The sequence below is a fragment of the Bos indicus genome, chromosome 13 (genome assembly GCF_029378745.1).
Source record: "Bos indicus isolate NIAB-ARS_2022 breed Sahiwal x Tharparkar chromosome 13, NIAB-ARS_B.indTharparkar_mat_pri_1.0, whole genome shotgun sequence".
Lineage (NCBI taxonomy): Eukaryota > Metazoa > Chordata > Mammalia > Artiodactyla > Bovidae > Bos > Bos indicus.
In genome coordinates, this window is record NC_091772.1 from 837,960 (window position 1) to 860,524 (window position 22,565).

A 22,565-nucleotide genomic window follows, 5' to 3' on the forward strand; every position below is an offset into this window, starting at 1 on the left:
GCTCTTTTTTTTTTTCTTTTCATCACAGTGAAGTTTTATAAACAAGTTCAAGGAGAACAAAAGTTAGCAAAGTGCTTTTATCTAAACTAGTCATGGTGGCTATTAATATATAACATTGATACATAGATTAAGAAAATCTATTTTCAGCAAAAAATCTTTTTCGCTGTTAAAAATCAATTTTTCTTTGAAACTTGTTTATAAAATAGGTAAAGGAAAGTTAATTTGATTTGTTTTGTAGAAGAGGCCAAATAAGCTGAAAAAGAAAGATCCCAGAGCCAGTCAGCAAGTGGTCCAGTCGATTAAAAAATGATGAAGGAGGCTGACTAGGATTCTCTGTCAAGTGTGCTGTTTGGTTGAATGTCACTTAGCATCCATCCCCTCATCCTCTTTGTGGGACTTTTTATAATATAGAGTCTGGGAATCTAAAGCCATATTTACTGGACTTCCTGGAAGCATCTACTATTTTGGCTGTAAATTCAGCCCCACTAGTATGAGATGCACTTGTATGGGCTGTGGAAGGCTGATCTGTGAAGGAGGCCCCTTCTCTGCCGTCTCTGAGTTGTTTCTGCAGACACGTGGGTTGTTGCAGGAAGAAGTGCTGTCTTCTGTGTCCTTTCCCTGAGTCTGATTGCAGAGAGGTGGTGGCCATCATGGCTGCTCCCTGTTCTCGGATTACTCTTCCTTTGTCCAGCTAAGCTGCTGTGTGTGTGACTTCAGGAGTTTCGTCTTGATTGCTCACCTTTCTGAATGGAGTGGAGGCAGCGGTTCCACTCCAGGGTCAGTGTATCACATTCCAGGGTCATTCACAGAGACCCAACCTGAAGTCTACTTCTCCGGTCCTTTTAATGATGCCGTCAAGTGCCTGTGATTAAATTCCTTTGTGTACAAAGCTTCCAGAGAGGTTTCTGTTTCCTTCATTAATACCTGCCCAACATGGCCTTTTACGGTTCTAGGATTCCGTGACTTTCAGTCCTGAGATGCAATAACTATCCACACAGCCTATGTAATTTTCTCCTTCAATATTACATTTGAGTATAATGAGTTTTGCTATAATACTACCTCTCGGGTTCAGTGTTGAGAGTGAGTCCTAGTAACAGGCCCTGATATTTACAAACCACTATCATTTATTTATGCATGCTAAGTTGTCTCAGTCGTGTCCAACTCTTTGTTACCCCATGGACTGCAGCCTGCCAGGCTCCTCTGTCTGTGGGATTCTCCAGGCAAGAGGACTGGAGTGGGCAGCCATTTCTTTCTCCAGGGGATCTTCCCGGCCCAGGGTTTGAACCCTTGTTTCTTATGTCTCCTGCATTGGTAGGTGGATTCTTTACCATTGAGCCATTGGGAAGGCCATTATTTATTTATAGCCATACCCATTCAGTCATCAAGACCACCTCAAGTGGTAGGGAAAGATCAAGTGTTGCTGCTACTGCTAAGTCGCTTCAGTCGTGTGTGACCCCGTAGACGGCAGCCTACCAGGCTCCCCTGTCCCTGGGATTCTCCAGGCTGGAGTGGGTTGCCATTTCCTTCTCCAATGCATGAAAGTGAAAACTGAAAGTGAAGTCGCTCAGTCGTGTCCAACTCTTCACAACCCCATGGACTGCAGCCTACCAGGCTCCTCCACCCATGGGATTTTCCAGGCAAGAGTACTGGAGTGGGTTGCCATTGCTTTCTCTGGATCAAGTGTTACTATTCCTATTTTATGTAGATGTCAGCTGGGGCTAGTGGGTGGTGAGTTGCCCAAGTTGCCCACAACTAGTTAGAGGCAAAGTCGGGTCCTTAGGTTAAATTATGGACCTCTTCCAGTCTCTGGAGAAGGAAATGGCAACCCACTCCGGTATTCTAAACTGGAAAATCCCATGGACAGAGGAGTGTGGCCGGCTTACAGTACCTGGGGTCGCAAAGAGTCAGACATGACTCAGCGACTTCACTTTCCAGTCTACTGTGGCAAACAGGTTTGAAACAGGAACCTTTGGGTAACAAAACGCTTTTAATAGAATTCAAATGAATACAAGCTGAAAGTGCTTCACTGACTTTTCCAAAGAATCCCCCGATTTTAGGATTCATACAAATGAGGCTGAGATCTTTGCAAACTCATCCCTCTTTGCTAGTGTCTACATAAACAGCTGCAATATTTTTATGATGTACACACAAAGTCCATTTTTGTTATACAACATAGGACTTGGAAATGTAGGAAAACTTCATTGCTGCTTTGAGGCACAAAGACAGTCTAGTCTTCAAATGTTCTACATTAGTCAGTATAAAACATGCTTATGGAAAGATATTTAAGAATGGTGTTTAAAGCAAAGGTCATTTTTTCATTACCTAGTAAGTGACACTTTTGTATCTAACAAGACTCATTACATGTGCTTTTCCATCTTTTTCTCTTCTGAACATACTTGCAAATGCTGTCTTTTGTTGGATTCCCCTAAGACTGATCCCACAGCTTCCTATAAGAAATTTTTGATCTTGGAAGATGGAAGATAAGGTGGGCATGACGGAAGTGTAGAAGTTGCCCCATGAGCCCAGGCAAGAGGCAGGAATTCAAGGTGGTGTCAACTGAGAGGTCGGATATAAGCTGCCAGGACAGGAAGGTACTTCCAGGGAGGTGGTGATACCTTAACTGGACCAGGGCTTCTGTGTTATTCATCTTCTTTCCCTAGGACAAAGCAGAGGCTTGGCACTGACTTGGTGCTCAGAGAATATTTGTAGAATAAAGGAATCATCTAGTGTGTGCCTCCCTCACAGTGGGTTCTTGGGAAGGGAGGCAGGCGGTCTTAGGGAGACTTGGAGGACAGTCACGCTCCCAAGACCTCTTCATGCCATGTCACGTGTGGTGCTGGGTCTATCCTTCCATTGCTCTGAAATCTCCCGGAGTCTGAGGGACTCTGCAGCCTTCTTAACTTTGGTTTCTCCATGTGAGTTCCAGAAGCAAAATGTTTACTGTCAGCACGTAGATTGCTGTCACAGGCACGCATTTCCTGTGAAGGCTAAATACAGCTTAAAGTTGAGTGTGCACTCAATTGTGATTCAATATTGGTTGAAAATTATGATGCTTAGTGTATTTACATCTCTTATTCTGGATGTTACCAGTGGCTTCTGTTTTCTGAAGATACACATTTACCCAGATTTTGCAAGGAAAATTGCCCTTAAAGAAACTCAGAAGTGTTGGGAGTGATGAACAAAAGACTGACGGTTGTGAAAACATCCTCTCTATCAGGATAATGATTCACAAGGAGAAAAATGAATATGTGAGTTTTATCGCCAAAATGAGAAAAATAGCAAGTAAAAGACATATAGTTTTAAAATATTATTAATACTAAAAATTCCACCTACACTGTTTCTTCTGTATAGAGGGAATGGAAGTTACCAGGACAATAGCATTGATGTATGCCCTTCCCCACTCCTAGTTCAAGGTACTTGGATCACCTCCATGGTCCTGCCTTCTCTTCTGTTCCTGGGGAAGCAGCGTACCTTCTCCGTGTCCGGGGGCCCATGCCTGCTGGTTTCTCTGGATCCTGGATTCATAATTATCCTCCCCTTTGACAGTGTCTGTGAAAGATTCTGCTGACGCTCTTCTAAGAACATGGAAATACGCCTTGTAGTCCCACAAATGCAGGCGTAGACTCCAGCAGAGCCCTCCACCCACCTTCCTCTTCAGCTGCCGCCCTCCCCCTCCTCCCTTCCTCTGCGGGGAGATGCAGCTCCCCCTGCCCTCTCCTCCCCTCCCACCTGTCCTCCAGAGCCTTGTTCTGCCTTTGCCACTGCTTTGGTTTCTCTTGCCAATGCTATTGGCAGGTGATATTTTGCCAGCTGATATTTTTCAGAATCGACCTTGCTTCTTTTTCTGCAGTTTCCTTCCATCCACCCTTTTGTTCAGAGTTCCTACTTTAAATGTGTATTGATGCCTCTTATAAGCTGGACATTTTGCTAGTGTTGTAGATTGATGATGATAAATGATTTGGTTCCCACCTTCATGGAGTTGATATTCTGCTAGGGGAGATAGATGCTCAGCAAATAGAGGTAAGGGATGTCACTCTACTTGTGCTAAGTACTACAGAAAAAAGTGCAAAAATACAAATGAGTGTAAGAAGTTTGGAAGGAGTCCCTAGAGAAATTCTGTGTAGGGAAAGACCTGAGTTATAAGTAGTTCTTCAGCTAACAAGAGGATGGAAGTGTGTGAGTTCGAAGGAACAGCACTGGTGAGCATCCCAAGGAGGGAAGGCACAGGGGACTTTGAAGGACAGAGAAGAATAAGCAAATGGGGAGCTCAATGGCTCGGATAATGAGGAGAGAGGGCAAGGGGTTGCATATATGCTGCTTAGGCCATTGCAGGATTTTATCATGAAGGCAATGTGAAGCCACTAAGTGAAGTTTCTCAACCTCAGCACTATTTACATTTGAGGCCAGATGATTATTTGTTAAAGAGATTGGCCTGTGCACTGTAGGATGTTCAGCAGCATCCCTGGCATCTATCTACTGGACGCCAGTAAAAAACTGCCAGTGTAACAACCAAGATTGTTTCTGGGCATGGCCAGCATTTCCCTGGAGAGCAAAACTGCCCTGGTTCAGAATCCTTGATTAAAATGTAAGCCATTGATTTAAATCTTAACTGATTAAGTGTTGAGCCAGGACCTTCCTGATACTTCAATGGTTAAAATTCTGTGCTGCCATTGCAGGGGCAGGTTTGAACTCTGGTTGGGGAACCAAGATCCCACATGCTGTATGGCATAGGCAAAGAGAGGGAGAGACAGAGAGAGAGAAAGGGAAAGAAGACATTATCATATACAAAAAGTATTGGATCACTATATGTGCGTGCACGTGCACATGGCTAGTAGGCGTGTGAAAAGATGTTTATCACTTGTCATTAGTCATCAGGGAAATGCATTAATATGATAAAACCACAGCGAGATGCCACCGTACAGCCACCAGACCTACATCTATATCTTCCTGAAATGATTGGTTGGGGGATCTGGATGTTCATTTGAATCCCTGGTACAGACCTGCAGTACCTTGTATAGTATTTGAAGGCGCATGCTTTCAACTGTTTGTTGTATTTTGTTAAAAGAGATTTTTATACTTGTCAGTAAATGGCAGTTATTTTAATGGCACTTCTCTCCACTGTTTGCCTGCTCCATCCTGGACTTTCTTCCCTCCTCCGCTTTCCTGTTCTTCGGGAAATTTCAGACTGGACAGACCCTGGGGAAAAGCTTCTCATGCATGCTGTTGCACCTAGGTTTACTTCACTGATCCTAGTCTCATACTCAAACATCTAAGACCATCTTTGTTGTGTGTGTGTGTGTGTGTCTTTGTGTGTCTGTGTGTGTGTGTGCATGTGTATCTCATAGTCAGGGCTGTGTTGCTGACATCTGTTGGGCATCACATCTGATTTTCTGCGACCCTGGGAATTCTTTTTCTCTCACATGACTCTTCCCCATCATATATGTGTTTTCCATCTTTGGCTCTGCTGCTTGTCTGAGGCAAGTCTAGGGTAATCCCTTAGAGCATGGCCGGTTCTTTTCCCTTGTTGACTCTGGAACATTGATTAGTTGAGAAGCACACATCTCTTGCCGCTTGTGTTCTCTTGTTCAGTAGCAAGAGGACGTGGACTCACCGTGGAGTCAGGCCCACAGTCAGCCTCGGTGGGTGGGTGGGCTTTCTGACAGTGTGGGCTGTGGGGCTGTGGGCTGGCCCTCGACAAAAGGCAAAAATGGGTTACAGCCTTCCTGTTACAGCTTGTATCAGTTTTCTGAGGTGTCCATAAAGTAGCATGGACTGAGAGGCTTAAACTACAGAAATGTATTTTCTTATTTTTTTGGAGGCTGCATGTCTGAGATAAGGTGTTGACAGAGTTGGCCCCTCCTGAGGACCCTGAGGGAAGGACTTGTTGCCTCTCTTCTCAGTTTGTAGGTGGCTGACTTCTCCCTGTGTTTCACGTCATTTTCCCTCTGTATGCGTCTGTGTCCAAATTTCTTTTTTTATAAGGACGCCAATCCTACTGAATTAGGGCCCACCTTTAATAAATTCTTTTAACTGAATCACCTCTGTGAAGATTGTCTCTAGGTAAGGTTGCACTCTGAAGCACTGCATAGCACTTGAACATATGAATTTGGAGAGGGACAATTCAGTTCATTATGCACCTGGCCTGGTAAAGGAGAGCTCAGAGAGCAGCAGTGTATTGGTTCTATTCAGATACTTGAAGAATTGACACTTGGAAACAACTAGATTTTGGACTGCTTAGATGTTAAAACTGAATGGTAGCTGCATACATAGAAAAAAATACTGAAACTTTCTAGCTAGAATTATCTGAACAAGTTTACTGTGAAAAAGATTTCCCTATTAAGGAGAATACTTACTGTGAGCTGCTCTGCCCAGTAGAAATATAAAATAAGTCACACTAGAAATTTAAAATTTTCTAGTGCCATATTAAACCAAGTAAAAAGAAACAGGTGAAATTAATTTTAGCAATATACTTTATTTAACCCAATATATTGATTTTCATGGGCTTCCCTGGCAGCCCAGAAAGTAAAGAATCTGGCTGCAATGCAGGAGACCCGGGTTCCATCCGTGGGTTGGGAAGATCCCCTGGAAAAGGGAATGGCAACCCACTCCAGTATTCTTGCCTGGAGAATTCCATGGGCATAGGAGCCTGGCATTGTAGGTGGCTGACTTCTCCCTGTATTTCACGTCATTTTCCCTCTGTAGAGAAAGATTCCCTGGAGAAGGGAATGGTAACCCACTCCAGTTGGGAAGATCCCTGTAGAAGGGAATGGCAACCCACTCCAGTATTCTTGCCTGGAGAATTGCATGGGTATAGGAGCCTGGAAGGCTACAGTCTGTGGGGTCACAAAGAGTCTGACATGACTGAGCGACTACTGCTTTCCCACTTTCATTGATTTAAATGTATAATCAATATAATAACACATCTTGGCCAAACTTGTCACATTTCAAATGCTTTGTGGTCTCAGGTGAGCCCATATTCAGCAGCGTAGGTAGAGAGCATGCCTTCTCAATTGGGACCAAATCATCTCCAAAGAAATGAAAAATGGTTCTTGAGGGATAAAAAGCTTAACGCTATTTATTTTATATAAAGCACAGTATACACACAATGTCTAAATAAATATTCAGAACATCTGTGATATTAACATTTCATGGAGGATGATTAGAAAACTAGATTTCAAAAGAAGCTCTTCAGCAGGTCAATAATGAAATATCACTGAGTGGCAGTGGTGTAGAGTCTATCCTAAAGGTTTAATCCCAGTACCACCCTTACTAGCTTAGCTAGGTTTCCTTGGACAAGTTAGTTAAGTTAAACCTGAGTCTATTTATCTGTAAAATGGGGATAATAATAGTGTCTACCTCTTAAAATTTTATAAATACCAAAAGAAAAAATCCATTTAAAGTTTAAACGCAACTCAGATAAAAATTTTTAGGATATGTCTGTTATTATTTGGTCAGGGAGTTTTTGTAAAGAATATTCTACTATCAGGAGGGAGTTTGGATTATTTTGTCACTGCTTACCAGTTTCTTTAGGACATTTTATTTATTTGTTATTAAAGTATGGTTGATTTATTATGTTAGTTTCAGGTGTACAGCATATTGATTCAGTATTTTTATAGATCATACCCCAGGATATGTAATTTACTTTATAGTTATTCATTTTCACATTTCATCATTTTAGTGAGATATGATTGTCATATAACATTGTATTAGCATTTATTATTGCTTTATATCAGCACGAGTTGCTAAGTCAGGTCTGACTCTTTTGTGACCACGTGGCCTGTAGCCCACCAGGCTCCTCTGTCCATGGGATTTTCCAGGAAAGAGTACTGGAGTGGGTTGCCATTTCCTTCTCCAGGAGATCTTCCCAAACCAGGAACTGAACCCATGTCTCCTGCTTTGGCAGGTGGATTTTTACCGCTGAGCCACTTGAGAAGCCCTCATATCAGCACATTGATGAGCAAATCATGAGCGAATAAAGCTGTCATAGGATTTTGTTGATTGTAATATTGATTCCAGTGACTTTTTCTTGCTGTACTATCTTTCTTTTTTTTTTCCCCCAAATTGAGGTTTTATGGAGGCCTTTTACTTTGTTCCTTGACTGTCTTTTATTTGACCTAAAATCTTTTTTTGGGAACTCATGTAAATAGCAAAACAGCAGCTTATATCATTATAATACATTTCACTTTTGAGGCGTTAGAGTTGAGAGTGAAATGGTTTCTAGAAGGAAAGAGAGGTACATAGAAGTTTACTGTACATTATCCACAATTACTAACTTAAGACAGTGTGTTTATTAATTTTCTTCTTTTCAAGGTGGAAGTTTATTGGAAAAATACCTTATAACTTTAAATAAGCAAATTAAAGTTGAATTCCTGGATACAAGCCATTTACTTACAAGAAACAGGGACGTCTACATTTTAAGCTTACTGGTGTTTCTTGGCATTTGCATCATTGTATCCCTGACATCACTGAAAACTTAAGTTGAAATGCAGATTCTCAAACTCTATTCCGGTTTGAGAATATCTCCTAAATGAGAAACTTAAGAGAAAAGGCTCAAGAGTCTGTGTTTTAACAAGTCCCCCCTGTAAATCTGATGCACCAAAAGTTTGAAAACCACTGTCCTATGGAATAGACATAGATATTGATGGAGAGAGAAAGAATAAAAACTAGACCATATGAGAGTTATCTCTGTTATTCTGCAGTGAAATGCTGCAGTTGCCTTGGAAATGAAGGATGGCCATGTATTTCAAACTTCAAACTAGAGCAGATATTCTGACAAGTAAGGATATTTGATCTCTGCGTCTAGTGTCTCTATTTCTGCTTTGCCAATAAGATCATCTATACCATTTCTTTTAGATCCCATGTAGATTCTTCTAATGTATATATGCATTAATGTACAGTATTTGTTTTTCTCTTCCTGACTTACTTCACTCTGTATGACACTCTCCTGGTTCATCCACATCTCTACAAATGGCACAATTTCATTCCATTTCATGGCTGAGTAATCTGTTGTATATATGTACCACAGCTTCTTTATCCATTCCTCTGTTGCTAGACATTTAGGTTGTCTTCCTAAATGTCTAGATTGCTTCCTAAATGTTTATAGACATTTAGGTTGCTTCCTAAATTGACTATTGTAAATAGCGATGTTATGAACATTGGGATTCATGTGTCTTTTTGAATTATGCATTTCTCTGGGTATAAGCCCAGTAATGGGACCACTGGGTCATATGATAGTTCTATTTTTAATTTTTAAAGGAAATTCCGTACTGTTTTCCATAGTGGCTGTATCAATTTTTACTTCCACCAACAGTGCGGGAGGGTTCCATTTTCTCCACACTCTCTCCAGCACTTATTGTTTGTAGACATTTTGATGATGGCCATTCTGACCAGGGTAAGGTGATATCTTATTTTAGTTTTGGTTTCCATTTCTCTAATAATGAGTAATGTTGAGCATCTTTTCATGTGTTCATTGGCCATCTATATGTCTTCTTTGGAGAAATGGCTACATACTCTGTAGCACAGGGAACTCTATTTAATGTACTGTGTTAACCTGAATGGGAAGGAAATCCAAAGGGGAGGAGTTATATGAGTACATTGACTTCCCAGGTGACCCACTGGTAAAGAATCTGTCTGCAATGCAGAAGATGCTGGAGATGTGGGTTTGATCCCTGTGTTGGGAAGATCCCTTGTAGGAGGAAATGGCAACCCACTCCAGTATTCTTGCCTGGAAAATCCCATGGGCAGAGGAGCCTAGAGGGCTACAGTCCAGGAGTTTGCAGAGAGTCAGACATGACCGAGCAGCTGAGGACATATGTATAGCTGATTCATTTTGCTGTACAGTAGAAACTAACGCAACACTATAAAGCAACTGTGTGCCAATAAAAATTGATTTAAAAAGGAATACTTGAGGTCTGGGTTGAGTGGCTACTTCACTGGGGGGAGAAAATAGACACTTGCTGCTATGTGGGAGGTGGAGAAAAAACCAGTGGAATTGAAAGTGGATATTCATGTATTTCTGGGTAGGATCCTGCTTTGCATGGCAAGAATGCCAAGTCCCAGCTGATCTTGGAATGTTAGAGGTGATTATGGAGGAAGTAGGCAGAGAGCCGAGATAAATGATCATTTAGCAGAAGAACTGTGGCAGGAAGAGTGGGGTCAAAACAATATTGAACAAAGGAACTTTAATTTTGGAGGAGGAGAAGGAATAAGCTAGGAATAGCAGTATCAGAAGCACCAAGACAGCCTAACACAATGTTCAGCATATAAATTTGAGCAGTTTTACTCTGCTAACTTTAAGTATTTGATTGTCTGGGATCCTGGCAGTGAACTGTCACCAAGATTTTGATTAGAATCTTATCCAATACTCTTGTCAAACACCCTGATAAGAAAAAGAACTGACATGAGAATGACAAGTTACATCTACAGGTTAATTGCAAATTTACCTGGAAATGGGGTTGTGTGTTCTGTGAAGCCTGATGGAAACTTTTATTTCGCCCAACTCTGGAAGAGTAGGTGATATAATGGAACTGAAAATATTGCTATAATTTATTGGAAATATTGCTCTGAACTTTTATGCATGTAATCTCATAGGAGAAGCCTAAAATGTTTTAAAAATTATTCTTGCATTTTAATATCAAATTTGTTTCCAAATGTCTTTTTTTTTACATTTAGAAATAATTCTGGAATTTTAAAATTCCAGCTGAAGTTCTATGCAGCAGCACAAGCCTTGTAAAGGATATTTTCAGACTGCACATTAAGTACGAATTTTAAGAATGTCAGGGTAAAACATAATGGCAGTTCCTCAGAAAATTAAATATAGAACTATCATATGATCCAGCTACTCCACTTCTGAGTATATATGGAAAAGAATTAAAAGCAGGGATGCAAACAGTTATTTGTAGACCATTTTCATAGCAGCATAGTTCACAATAAGAGAAGGTTGGAAACAATGCAGATGTCCATTGATGGATGAGTAAATAAAAATGATCAGATCAGATCAGATCAGTCGCTCAGTTGTATCCGACTCTTTGCGACCCCATGAATCGCAGCACGCCAGGCCTCCCTGTCCATCACCAACCCCCGGAGTTCACTCAGACTCACGTCCATTAAATCAGTGATGCCATCCAGCCATCTCATCCTCTGTCGTCCCCTTCTCCTCCTGCCCCCCATCCCTCCCAGCATCAGAGTCTTTTCCAAAGAGTCAACTCTTCTCATGAGGTGGCCAAAGTATTGGAGTTTCAGCTTCAGCATCAGTCCTTCCAAAGAACACCCAGGGCTGATCTCCTTCAGAATGGACTGGTTGAATCTCCTTGCAGTCCAAGGGGCTCTCAAGAGTCTTCTCCAACACCACAGTTCAAAAGCATCAATTCTTCAGCGCTCAGCCTTCTTCACAGTCCAACTCTCACATCCATACATGACCACAGGAAAAACCATAGCCTTGACTAGACGAACCTTTGTTGGCAAAGTAATGTCTCTGCTTTTGAATATGCTGTCTAGGTTGGACATAACTTTCCTTCCAAGGAGTAAGCATCTTTTAATTTCATGGCTGCAGTCACCATCTGTAGTGATTTTGGAGCCCAGAAAAATAAAGTCTGACACTGTTTCCACTGTTTCCCCATCTATTTCTCATGAAGTGGTGGGACCGGATGCCATGATCTTCGTTTTCTGAGTGTTGAGCTTTAAGCCAACTTTTTCTCTTTCCACTTTCACTTTCATCAAGAGGCTTTTGAGTTCCTCTTCACTTTCTGCCATAAGGGTGGTGTCATCTGCATATCTGAGGTTATTGATATTTCTCCTGGCAATCTTGAGTCCAGCTTGTGTTTTTTCCAGCTGGACTGGAAGAAACATTCTTTCTCATGATGTACTCTGCATAGAAGTTAAATAAACAGGGTGACAATATGCAGCCTTGACGAACTCCTTTTCCTATTTGGAACCAGTCTGTTGTTCCATGTCCAGTTCTAACTGTTGCTTCCTGACCTGCATACAGATTTCTCAAGAGGCAGATCAGGTGGTCTGGTATTCCCATCTCTTGAAGAATTTTCCACAGTTTATTGTGATCCACACAGTCAAAGGCTTTGGCATAATCAATAAAGCAGAAATAAATTTTTTTCTGTCACCCTCTTGCTTTTTTGATGATCCAGCAGATGTTGGCAATTTGATCTCTGGTTCCTCTGCCTTTTCTAAAACTAGCTTGAGCATCTGGAAGTTCATGGTTCACATATTGCTGAAGCCTGGCTTGGAGAATTTTGAGCATTACTTTACTAGCATGTGAGATGATTGCAATTGTGTGGTATTTTAAGCATTCTTTGGCATTGCCTTTCTTTGGGATAGGAATGAAATTTAATTCTAACTTAAAACCTCTGAGGGAGGTATGATTATTATCTTATTTTTTTCCCCAGTTTTTGTTGCGTACATTGAGGCACAGGGAGGGCACAGGCTGTGATTTGAGCTCAAGGGATTGGCCTGCAGTTACGAGTTGACCTGACTTTAGAGTAAAGCTTACCATGTGCACAAAGCCTTAGATCCACTCTACCCATCAGGAAGATAACTCTAAATTCCAAAATTATCTCTGCAAGTTCTAAATTTATTACAGATCTTTTTGATCAAGAGGATATGACGTACCACAGTTATAATGTGTATGAAAAAGTTGGAATAAACTGGTTATTTATGTCTCTTTAAAAAAAATGCAATCCCTGCAAAGACTTCAGTGTTTCAGTATAAAAATCCATATCCAGTGACATGTGTTTTTTTGTGCAGATGGTATGCCTCTGTGAAAATTGTCAAAAGAAAAGAACACGTATTTTAGAAATGTTAAATATTGTAATTACAATGCAGGCAGTTTTTGCTTTGTAATACGCATGCTTTAAACTCAGAAGACTATGATGTTTTTTTATTGTGTGAAATTTAAATTTGAAACAATTTTGTGTATAGCTTTCTGAAAATGTAGAAGATGGCCTTATTTACTGTTACCTTGGAAATAGCAATACCTAAATGCTGTGTTAACTCTCTTTAGTACAATTAAGATCATTTTATAGAGCAAATGTAGTTTAACATAATATCCTCAAGCATGGATTTTAATTAATTTTAATCATATAAAGTGTGTAATGTTTAGTGTTGTATTTGGAAAACTAAATATAGCTTTTTAATAGAAAACATGCCAATGCCTTTAAAAACGTGCCTCAATCAATAAATACATGCATCACTGACCTTTTACTTTTTAAATAGTATTCTAATTATGAGGAGAGCATCTCCAGTTATGTAATTAATAATCCTCTGATGTTAAAGATATCATGTTAGTTTTTTGAAAGTTTTACTAATATCGATGGTCTTGGAGAAACTCTTAATTGCTAACTTGTTAAGTCATCCCAGGTAAGACTTTCTACTGTGGCATATATTGATACACATGTGTTTTCTTACACTTCTAGGACTCCACTGTTGTCACTCCGATTATTTTGAGGACTGACCCTCAGGGATTTTTCTTTTACTGGACAGATCAAAACAAGGTAAGAAGTGAGATATGTCTCTTTTACATTTTCCAGCGAGTTGTTGATTTGCAAAGTATTCAGGTTTCTATTTGTTTCATGGATGACTCTTTGTAATTTATTTAAAGATTCTACTTAAAAAGAATGCCTAAAATGGAAATGTCTGGAGAGTTTCCAAGGACTGTAGCCTGAAGTATTAGATGTGCTAAATCCTAGAACATTTGGCACTTTTCAGGACAAGAGCACGGAACCGTGAATTGCATTTGTTGTAGAGGGAAGTTAGTCGGTGTTACTGCTCTAAGTCTCCCCCCAGCTCTATCCATAGGGAATGAAGAAAAGGGATGAGAGAGCCCCTGTGGCCCAATGACTGTAACTGTGACTTTCCCTTTCTCTTCCTCTGCCCTTTGTTGCTTAGGCAGCCTCCCAGCCTCGTCAGGAATTTGGCTTTGATAATTGGTTCACATTAGAAAATCAGGAATAAAAGTCTTTCCATTTTTGGGAATTTTTTCCTGTTTTAGCTTTCTGTCCACCATATCATAAATTTAGAATCTCATTTATTATGGAACCAATTGAGCTGATTCCATATTGAATTATTAAAAAGTAGAATGTCTGCAGATCATAAAATTTATTTGGAGTTTAACAGGCAGTTAGACCGGACTATTCATAGAAAGTGGTTATTATTTCAATAGACAATGCTGTGGTTCTGCACTTGAATCTCCAAGGCGACTGACCACAGTATATTTTGGTCCTGTAAGTTCTGATATTTGGAAAGATGGGGCAGGTTTTATTGAGATTTGCCAAAGTGATACTGAAACGATAAAATATCTGGACCAAATTGTGAGGCACTATTAACCTTTTCACATCCTGGTGTTACGCCTCTATATCCAGGGTTATTGGCTGTCAGCCTAGCTTTCTGCCTTTAGGGGCGACCTGGACTTCATCAGTGAGTAATGGTACAGAGACTGCTCTGTGCAGTGGCTCGTTTGGGGTCAGGTTGGAGCCCGGGGGAATTCTTAGGGGGCTGGAAAGTAATATATGGCCCCCAGGGTGGGTCCTGAATGTGTCTCTTTAACATATCTTCCAAAGGACAGATTTTACCTTTATTGTCCTGGAGCTGCTTTCTGAATATGGGCCTTATAGTCACCTCTGGCGATAGACGTGGGGCCACAGATATAGACCCCAAGCTAATGTCAAAAGCCGCGTTTGAGTAAGATTTCATACTGACTGTTCACGTTTATTACTGGGTGTGTTAATCACTTTGGCTTTGACATTCTGTTTGGTTTCCTGCTGTTATGTATAAAACAATGGCTTGAAAGGGTTCTTTTTCTTTTTTTTTTTTTCCTCCTAAAGGCTATTTTTAGAACTGTTGAAGCTATATTCATGAAAGATATATTTATAATGCTTAGAGCATTTTTAAAGTTGGGTATTTGTACAAGAGACTGGACTGTCAGTTTGATTTTTCAGCTTGTAAATCAAGCTTCTACAAAAGCAGCAGAAGATATTTTGGGGATTTTAAATAATTCATAGCAACTCAGTTAAGCTCCCCTTTAAAACCAATCATAAATATTTCTTTGCTTGAGAAAGAGAAAGTGTTTAGGACCAGAGGCTCTTTGATGTACATCTCTTGTTCCATGAACCCAGTATTTTGACTAATGCTTATTTTCAAATATAGGAAAAAAACTCAGTTTTTGAATACAGACCATTTTCTCTTGGTTGTAATGCAGTTTATGACCAGATGAAACAGATGTTGTGGTAGCAATACTTCTGTCTTTTTATTACTTTTCTTTTCATGAGCATCAATCTTTCAGTTCTAGCCAAGAGATGGTAGTTTCATTTTTCACTTTCCACTTTCTAAGTCAACCATCAGTCATATATCAGAGTTTGGAGGTTTGTTTTTTTTAATGATCATATATTAATATCTAAAAGATGAGGTAATTTAAGAAAAAATGAAACTTTACATGATTCCAAGTTTGTAATCTTCTGGCTTTAAGCCCAGTTCTAGAGCCAGAGAGAGGATGAGTCCACTTCTAGGAGATGGACCCCTGTGAGTGATGTATTAGCAGCTTAAATGCATGTGAGCAGAGATGGTGCTCACAGGTGAGCAGTGGCAAGCAAGCTTTAAGTCCATGTTTTTGCATAACATTATTTGAAGGGATGGGTTGAATGTTGCAATCATGATATTGCTTAGAGGCCCACTTTCTTTAAAATATTTTAATTGACAGTTAGTGATGTGAATCTATCACATGTACTACAGAGTTTACATCTCGGAGAAAAAAATATGATACTTTTTAAAGTTTATCCCCCGATTCCCTCCTCACTTCTGCTTGAAAGCTTGCATTGGTATCTGTGTGATTCACCTCTTTTCCCTGGAGCTTCTTCTTTCATCTTTGTCCGTGTTTCTCCTTGGTCCATGAAGCCTGTACCAAAGTCCTTTGTTTTTTGAAATGTTTCTTTATTTTTAGTTGGAGGATAATTGTTTTACAATGTTGTATTGGTTTCTGCTGCACAACAAACATTGGTTTCTGCTGACTCACCTTTCCGTATACATAGACCCCTCCCTCTGGAGCCCCCTCCCACCTCCCCCATCCCCCTAAGTTATCACCGAGCACCAGCTGAGCTCCCTGTTTTATGAAGCTCTTTGATTAGTGATCGGTTGAAGCCTAGTCTGCTCAGAGGTGAGCTGAGTGGCTTAAGAAGTAAAGAATATTGTTACAGGATTTTCTTTTTATAGCCCTGGAGGAGAACCCTTACATTTGATGGGTTCTTATCCAGATCCTCTCTCCTGTCCTGACCACACTGTACCATGGACCACTGATTTGAAGCCACTGATTTTGCTCTTTGTGAACCTTGTCCTATAACCCAGCCTTTGATTTGCCACCATAGAATTGGTAGGTGGCAAAGAAGATTGATAACCCAGATAACAGATTGAAGAATGTAAAAAACCAGAGCTGGCTTTTAGGTAGCAGAAATGTGTTTCTAATAACTTTAGGTAGCAGAAATGTGCTTCTGATGAAACATTGAAGGCATGTTTGGGGGTTGGTGGGGAGCAGATAAACATGAACATCATCTTAAGGGAAATGTTCATCCTTGGTATCAGCTCTGGGCTTATTCTAATCATTCTTTCCCTTTTAATGTTGGCTCTGTAAATTTTACTGACAGTAATTAGCAGAAACGAGATTCTGAATATGACTATCTTAAGCATGGGGTGTTTTCTTATGTCAGTGCGTGTCATGTGAAGAGGATCAGTTTATTTGTGATCATGAGTGAGAAAGGGCTCTTGTACAGGCTGAGTATGGAAGAGGTTTCCTGAATTAAATTATGACTTTTCTTTGGAGCTATGCCATGTCAGGACCGGAAACCAAGGTAGGAAGCATTATCCATGAAAAACATGTGAACTACAAGAAGAATCTGCATGGGAGCCAAAGAAGAAAAGGGGGGTCCATGTAAAAGGTGAACCCAAACATAGTCTGTTAGAATATGAAACAAAGTAGACCTCTGCCTTGCAACCTGAGGCCCTGACCCTGGGCCAAGATTGGTGTAAAAATAAAACTAGTCACCACCAGTTCAGATACAAGAAGTTCAGTATAGTTTAGTAAACTCTTCCTTGTATCCCTAAAACAGGAACTTGGGGAAGGGGAAAGAGGATCACATAATGAAATTAAAAAGGAAGAGAAGGAGAGATACACGTTTTAAAGGAAGCATTCCTACTACTTGATCTTTTTCTGTTACAGATATTTATTTTTCTTTTTGTTGCTAACCTGCAAATATTAATAGGTTCTTTTTGTAAGAGAGTAAAGCACTGTTGATGTCCTTGACTCCTCCCCACCTTTGACCACAATCCTGGCCTTGTCCAAAGTCAACTGCTGGTGGGACTTGCCTGGTGATCCAGTGGATAAGACTGCAGAGGACCCAGGTTTGATCCCTGAATAGGCAACTAAAATCCCACAAACTGTGCAGTGCAGTGTGAAGTCAACTGCTGGGAACAGCTTCATGGTATATTTCCAGGTCTCTCTTTAATGAATTTGTGTGTGTATTAACTATGGAAATATTTTGTTTTGTTTATATCCATCTGTATCCTAAATAACATCATTCTATTTTTATTTTTCCACACACTTGATTTTCACTTTACAGTATGTCTTACAGAACTTTTCATGTAAGTACATGTGTATCCACTTTATTATTCTTATACCTCTATAATATCCCATGGAATGGCTGTGTGTTTAGTCACTCAGTTATGTCCAACTTTCTGCAACCCCATAGATTGTAGCACACCAGGCTCCTCTGTCCAGGAAATGTTCCAGACATCAGTACTGGAGTGGGTTGCTATTCCCTGCTCCAGGGGATGTTCCTGATCCAAGGATTGAACCTTAGTATCTTGCGTCTCCTGCATTGACAGGTGGATTCTTTGCCACTGTGTCACCTGAGAGGCCCAGGGAATGGATGACCAAATTTTATTTAACAATAAAATATTCTCCTTGGTGGACTCTTGGTATTTGTTTCTAGTTTGGGGCTACATGAAAACAGTCTTGTACTTTGGAGTAATACTTCGTCTTATGTATCTCTCTCTGAGTATATGGGTCAGGCATCCCTGAGGTAAATTTTGAGGAGTACAGTTGCTGATTGAAGGCTATATATATCCTAAATTTTACTTAATGATTGTGTCATTTTATAGCTTTTCCAGTCTTGTGTGAGAGGAACTTTTTCCTCAATTCCCACCAACACTATTAAGAAACATTTTAATTTTTGTCAATTTGATGCAACCATTGTATCTCTGCTCTGATTTGCTGTTGCCTGATTTGCTACTGAGCAAATTTGCTACTGTGTACATTTTCCAGCATTATGGGCAATTTCTGTTTCCTCTTACATCAATAACCTGCTTAAGTTCTTTGCCTTATGTTGAGAGTTGTCCATTTATTCTGGATGTTAATCCTTTAGCTGTTAGGGATATTTCAGACACTTTCTTCTTGTCTGTGGCTTATCTTTGAATTTCTTAACTTTTATACATGACAAAAGATGACTTGACATTTTCAAATTTGGTATATTTGCATTCCAACTTTTTTTTTTTTTTTTGCTTTTTGCTTTATTTAAGATTTTTCTTATTCATTATACTCTTACCCATCATTTTTATTAGTTCAGATTTTTAATTCATGTAAAATTGTCTTAGTCCATTTGAGCTGCTGTAACAAAACACTGTAGAATGGGTAGTTCATAAATGACATATTTCTTACAGTTCAGGAGGCTTGAAGTCCAAGACCAGGGTATCAGCATGGCCCAGAGTGACCCCTCTTCTGTGCTGCAGATTTCTTGTGTCCTCATATGGTGGAGAGGGCTAAGGGTCTCTGGGTTGGTGCTTAATCACTTAGTCGTGTCCAACTCTTCACAGCCCCTCTTCTGTGCTGCAGATTTCTTGTGTCCTCATATGGTGGAGAGGGCTAAGGGTCTCTGGGTTGGTGCTTAATCACTTAGTCGTGTCCAACTCTTCACAGCCCCATGGAGTGTAGCCCGCCAGGCTCCCGTGTCCATGGGATTTCCCAGGCAAGAATACTGGCATGGGCTGCTATTTCTTCCTCCAGGGGATCTTCCTGACCCAGGGGTTGAACCCGAGTCTCCTGCATTGCAGGTGGATTCTTTACCATTGAGCCACCAGGGAAGCCTGAGGATCCCTCTGGAGCTTCTTTTATAAGGGTACTAATCTGATCAAGGAGGACTCTGCCCTCAGGACCTAATCACCTGCCAAAGGCCCAATCTCCTAATACCATCCTTGGGTATTAGGTGTTCAACATAAGGATTTGGCATGGAGTGTGGGGACATAAACATTCAGACCATAGCGATGATATCATGTATTTTGAGGACTGATGATCTCAGAAATCTAATTTCTTCAAATGGTTAGTCCTGTCTTTGGGGGTCCCTGTTTTTTCTGGTTGGAACTGGTATCACTATCTGGCATGTAATTTTCTTCTGGCTGGGGTGTGGAGGGTATGGGAAGTGCGAACTATGATGGCAAATTGTCCTGATTAGATGTTCCCACTTCACTCCCAATGCTGACACCTCCCCCACCTGGTTTGGGTGGTCCAGATCTATTCCTGTTTCAATGCCTGTGAGTTTCTGGAGTGTCACCTCCTACTTGGTTTTTATTCCATTTATCTTCTGCCTTCCATGCTTTCTGATTCAAGAAGTACAACACCTTCTGTTTACCCATGATTCTAGATTATAGACATATGTTTATGCCTGTGTATTCAGTCATTTCTAGGGAACAGGACATGGGAGGACTCCACCATCTGTTCCATCTGTTGTCTTGTTCTGGCCTATTATTTTGCATGAGACAGTCATTGGGGATCCTTCAAAGTGGTAAGTTTCTGTTAATTAAAACTATAGACTGCCTTCTCTTATAGTAACCTTATATTTCTATACTGAGTTCAAATGCAAAGTTCAGAAATTACATATTTACATATTACATGGTGATATTTTTCAGCAAAGAAGTCAAGAGTTTGTAAATATTTAAACTGTTGTATCATAAACCTCTATAAAAAAAGCTAGTAATATTGTGTTAAAAAATAGTCTGGGCTCCATAAAGAACCACCAGGCACCACAGATTTTATTAATCATTATTTATCAACAGCACTTCTTCTTTCACACACACTTCTCTAGAATATACCAGAAACATCAGTTTTGAACTTTCTTGTCTATGGTAATTGGGGTAGGACACTCAACTGTCCATTGAGCACAACAATGTGATTATAAATTAAAAGATCAGCTCTACACACTTTTATTTGGTAGCTTCCCCTGAACCCTGAAACAACAGCTGATTTATCTCAGAAAACAATGCAGAGCATGTGCATATCACTGCTGGAAGGCTGGTGTCTTTGCTAGGCCTGTAGCAGGACGCCAGTCATTGCCAACAAGCAGCAGCATCTATGGATTAAGTCCTTTCCTTCACCTTCACCAGGTTTCCTTCACGTAAAGAAATTAATAGACACAACATAGTCCCAACTCTAAACCCCAGTCCTTACTGCTCCTGTGGCTGAGAGTTAGACCCCAGTGGCTTTTGCATTCCTTTGCTTTTTTTGACCTCTGGAGCTCATGACACTGCCTGGGAGCTGACACCCATACAAGAGACAACTGTACACATGGATGTCACCAGACGGTCAATACCGAAATCAGATTGATTGTATTTGCAGCTGAAGATGGAGAAGCTCTATATAGTCAGCAAAAACAAGACCGGGAGCTGACTGTGGCTCAGATTGTGAACTCCTTATTGCCAAATTCAGACTTAAGTTGAAGAAAGCAGGGAAAACCACTAGACCATTCAGGTATGACCTAAATCAAATCCCTTACAATGATACAGTGGAAGTGACAAATAGATTCAAGGGATTAGATTTGATAGACAGAGTGCCTGAAGAACTGTGGACGGAGGTTCATGATGTTGCACAGAAGGCAGTGATCTAGAATACCCCCAAGAAAAAGAAATGCAAAAAGGCAAAATGGTTATCTGAGGAGGCCTTACAAATAGCTGAGAAAAGAAAAGACAAAGGCAAAGGAAAGATAAACCCATTTGAATGCAGAGTTGCAAGGAATAGCAAGGATAGGTAAGAAAGCCTTCCTCAATGATCAGTGCAAAGAAATAGAGGAAAACAATAGAATGGGAAAGACTAGAGATCTCTTCAAGAAAATTAGAGATACCAAGGGAACATTTCATGCAAAGATGGGCACAATAAAGGACCGAAACGGTATGGACCTAACAGAAGCAGAAGATATTAAGAAGAGGTGGCAAGAATGCACAGAAGAACTGTACAAAAAAGATCTTCATGACCCAGATAACTGCAGTGGTGTGATCACTCAGCTAGAACCAGACATCCTGGAATGTCAAGTGGGACTTAGGAAGCATCACTACGAACAAAGCTAGTGAGGTGATGGAATTCCAGCTGAGCTATTTCAAATCTTAAAATATGATGCTGTGAAAGTGCTGCAGTCAATATGCCAGCACACTTGGAAAACTCAGCAGTGGCCACAGGGCTGGAAAAGGTCAGTTTTCATTTCAATCCCAAAGAAAGGCAATGCCAAAGAATGTTCAAACTAATTCACAATTGCACTCATCTCACAAGCTAGCAAAATAATGCTCAAAATTTTGAACATTCTTTGGCATTGTTTTTCTGGACCTATCTTTCTTTTTCTATGATCCAACGGATGTTGGCAACTTGATCTCTGGTTCAGAAAGCAAGAGAGTTCCACAAAAGCATCTACTTCTGCTTTATTGATTACACCAAAGCCTTTGACTCTGTGAATCACAACAAACTTTGGGAAATTCTTCAAGAGACGGGAATACCAGACCACCTTACCTGCCTCCTGAGAAATCTGTATGCAGGTCAAGAAGCAACAGTTAGAACCTAACATGGAACAATGGACTGGTTCCAAATCAGGAAAGGAGTACTTCAAGGCTGTATATTGTCACCATGCTTCTTTAACTTATGTGCAGAGTACATTATGCAAAATGCCAGGCCAATTGAAGCACAAGCTGGAATCAAGATTGCCAGGAGAGATGTCAATGACCTCAGACATGCAGATGACACCACCATTGTGGCAGAAAGCGAAGAGGAACCAAAGAACCTCTTGATGAAAGTAAAAGAGGAGAGTGAAAAACCTGACGTAAAACTCAGCGTTCAAAAAACAAAGATCATGGCATCCAGTCCCATTACTTCATGGCAAATAGATGGGGAAACGTGAATACAGTGACAAGCTTTATTTTCTCGGGCTCCAAAATCACTACATATAGTGGCTGCAGCCATGAAATTAAAAGACTTGCTCCTTGAAAAAATAGCTATGACCAACCTAGACAGCATACTAAAAAACAGAGATATTACTTTGCTGACAAAGGTCCGTCTAGTCAAAGCTATAGTTTTTCCAGTAGTCATGTATGGATGTGAGAGCTGGATCATAAAGAAAGCTGAGTGCCGAAGAAATGATGTTTTTGCACTGTGATGTTGGAGATGATTCTTGAGTGTCCCTGCGACTACACAGAGTTCAAACCAGTCCATCCTAGAGGAAATCAGTCCTGAATATTTATTGGAAGGACTGATGCTGAAGCTG

General features: G+C 40.4%; 1 protein-coding gene across 2 annotated transcripts in view; it reads left to right on the plus strand.

The window, feature by feature from the left end:
* Positions 1 to 22,565, plus strand: part of PLCB1 (phospholipase C beta 1) — an 856,639-nt gene that overhangs the window by 10,187 nt on the left and 823,887 nt on the right. For both annotated transcript variants that reach the window (XM_019972864.2, XM_070801935.1), the window contains exon 2: positions 13,425 to 13,502. In XM_019972864.2, the coding sequence (XP_019828423.2) occupies positions 13,425 to 13,502 (78 nt within the window). The remainder of the gene's footprint in view (positions 1 to 13,424; positions 13,503 to 22,565) is intronic.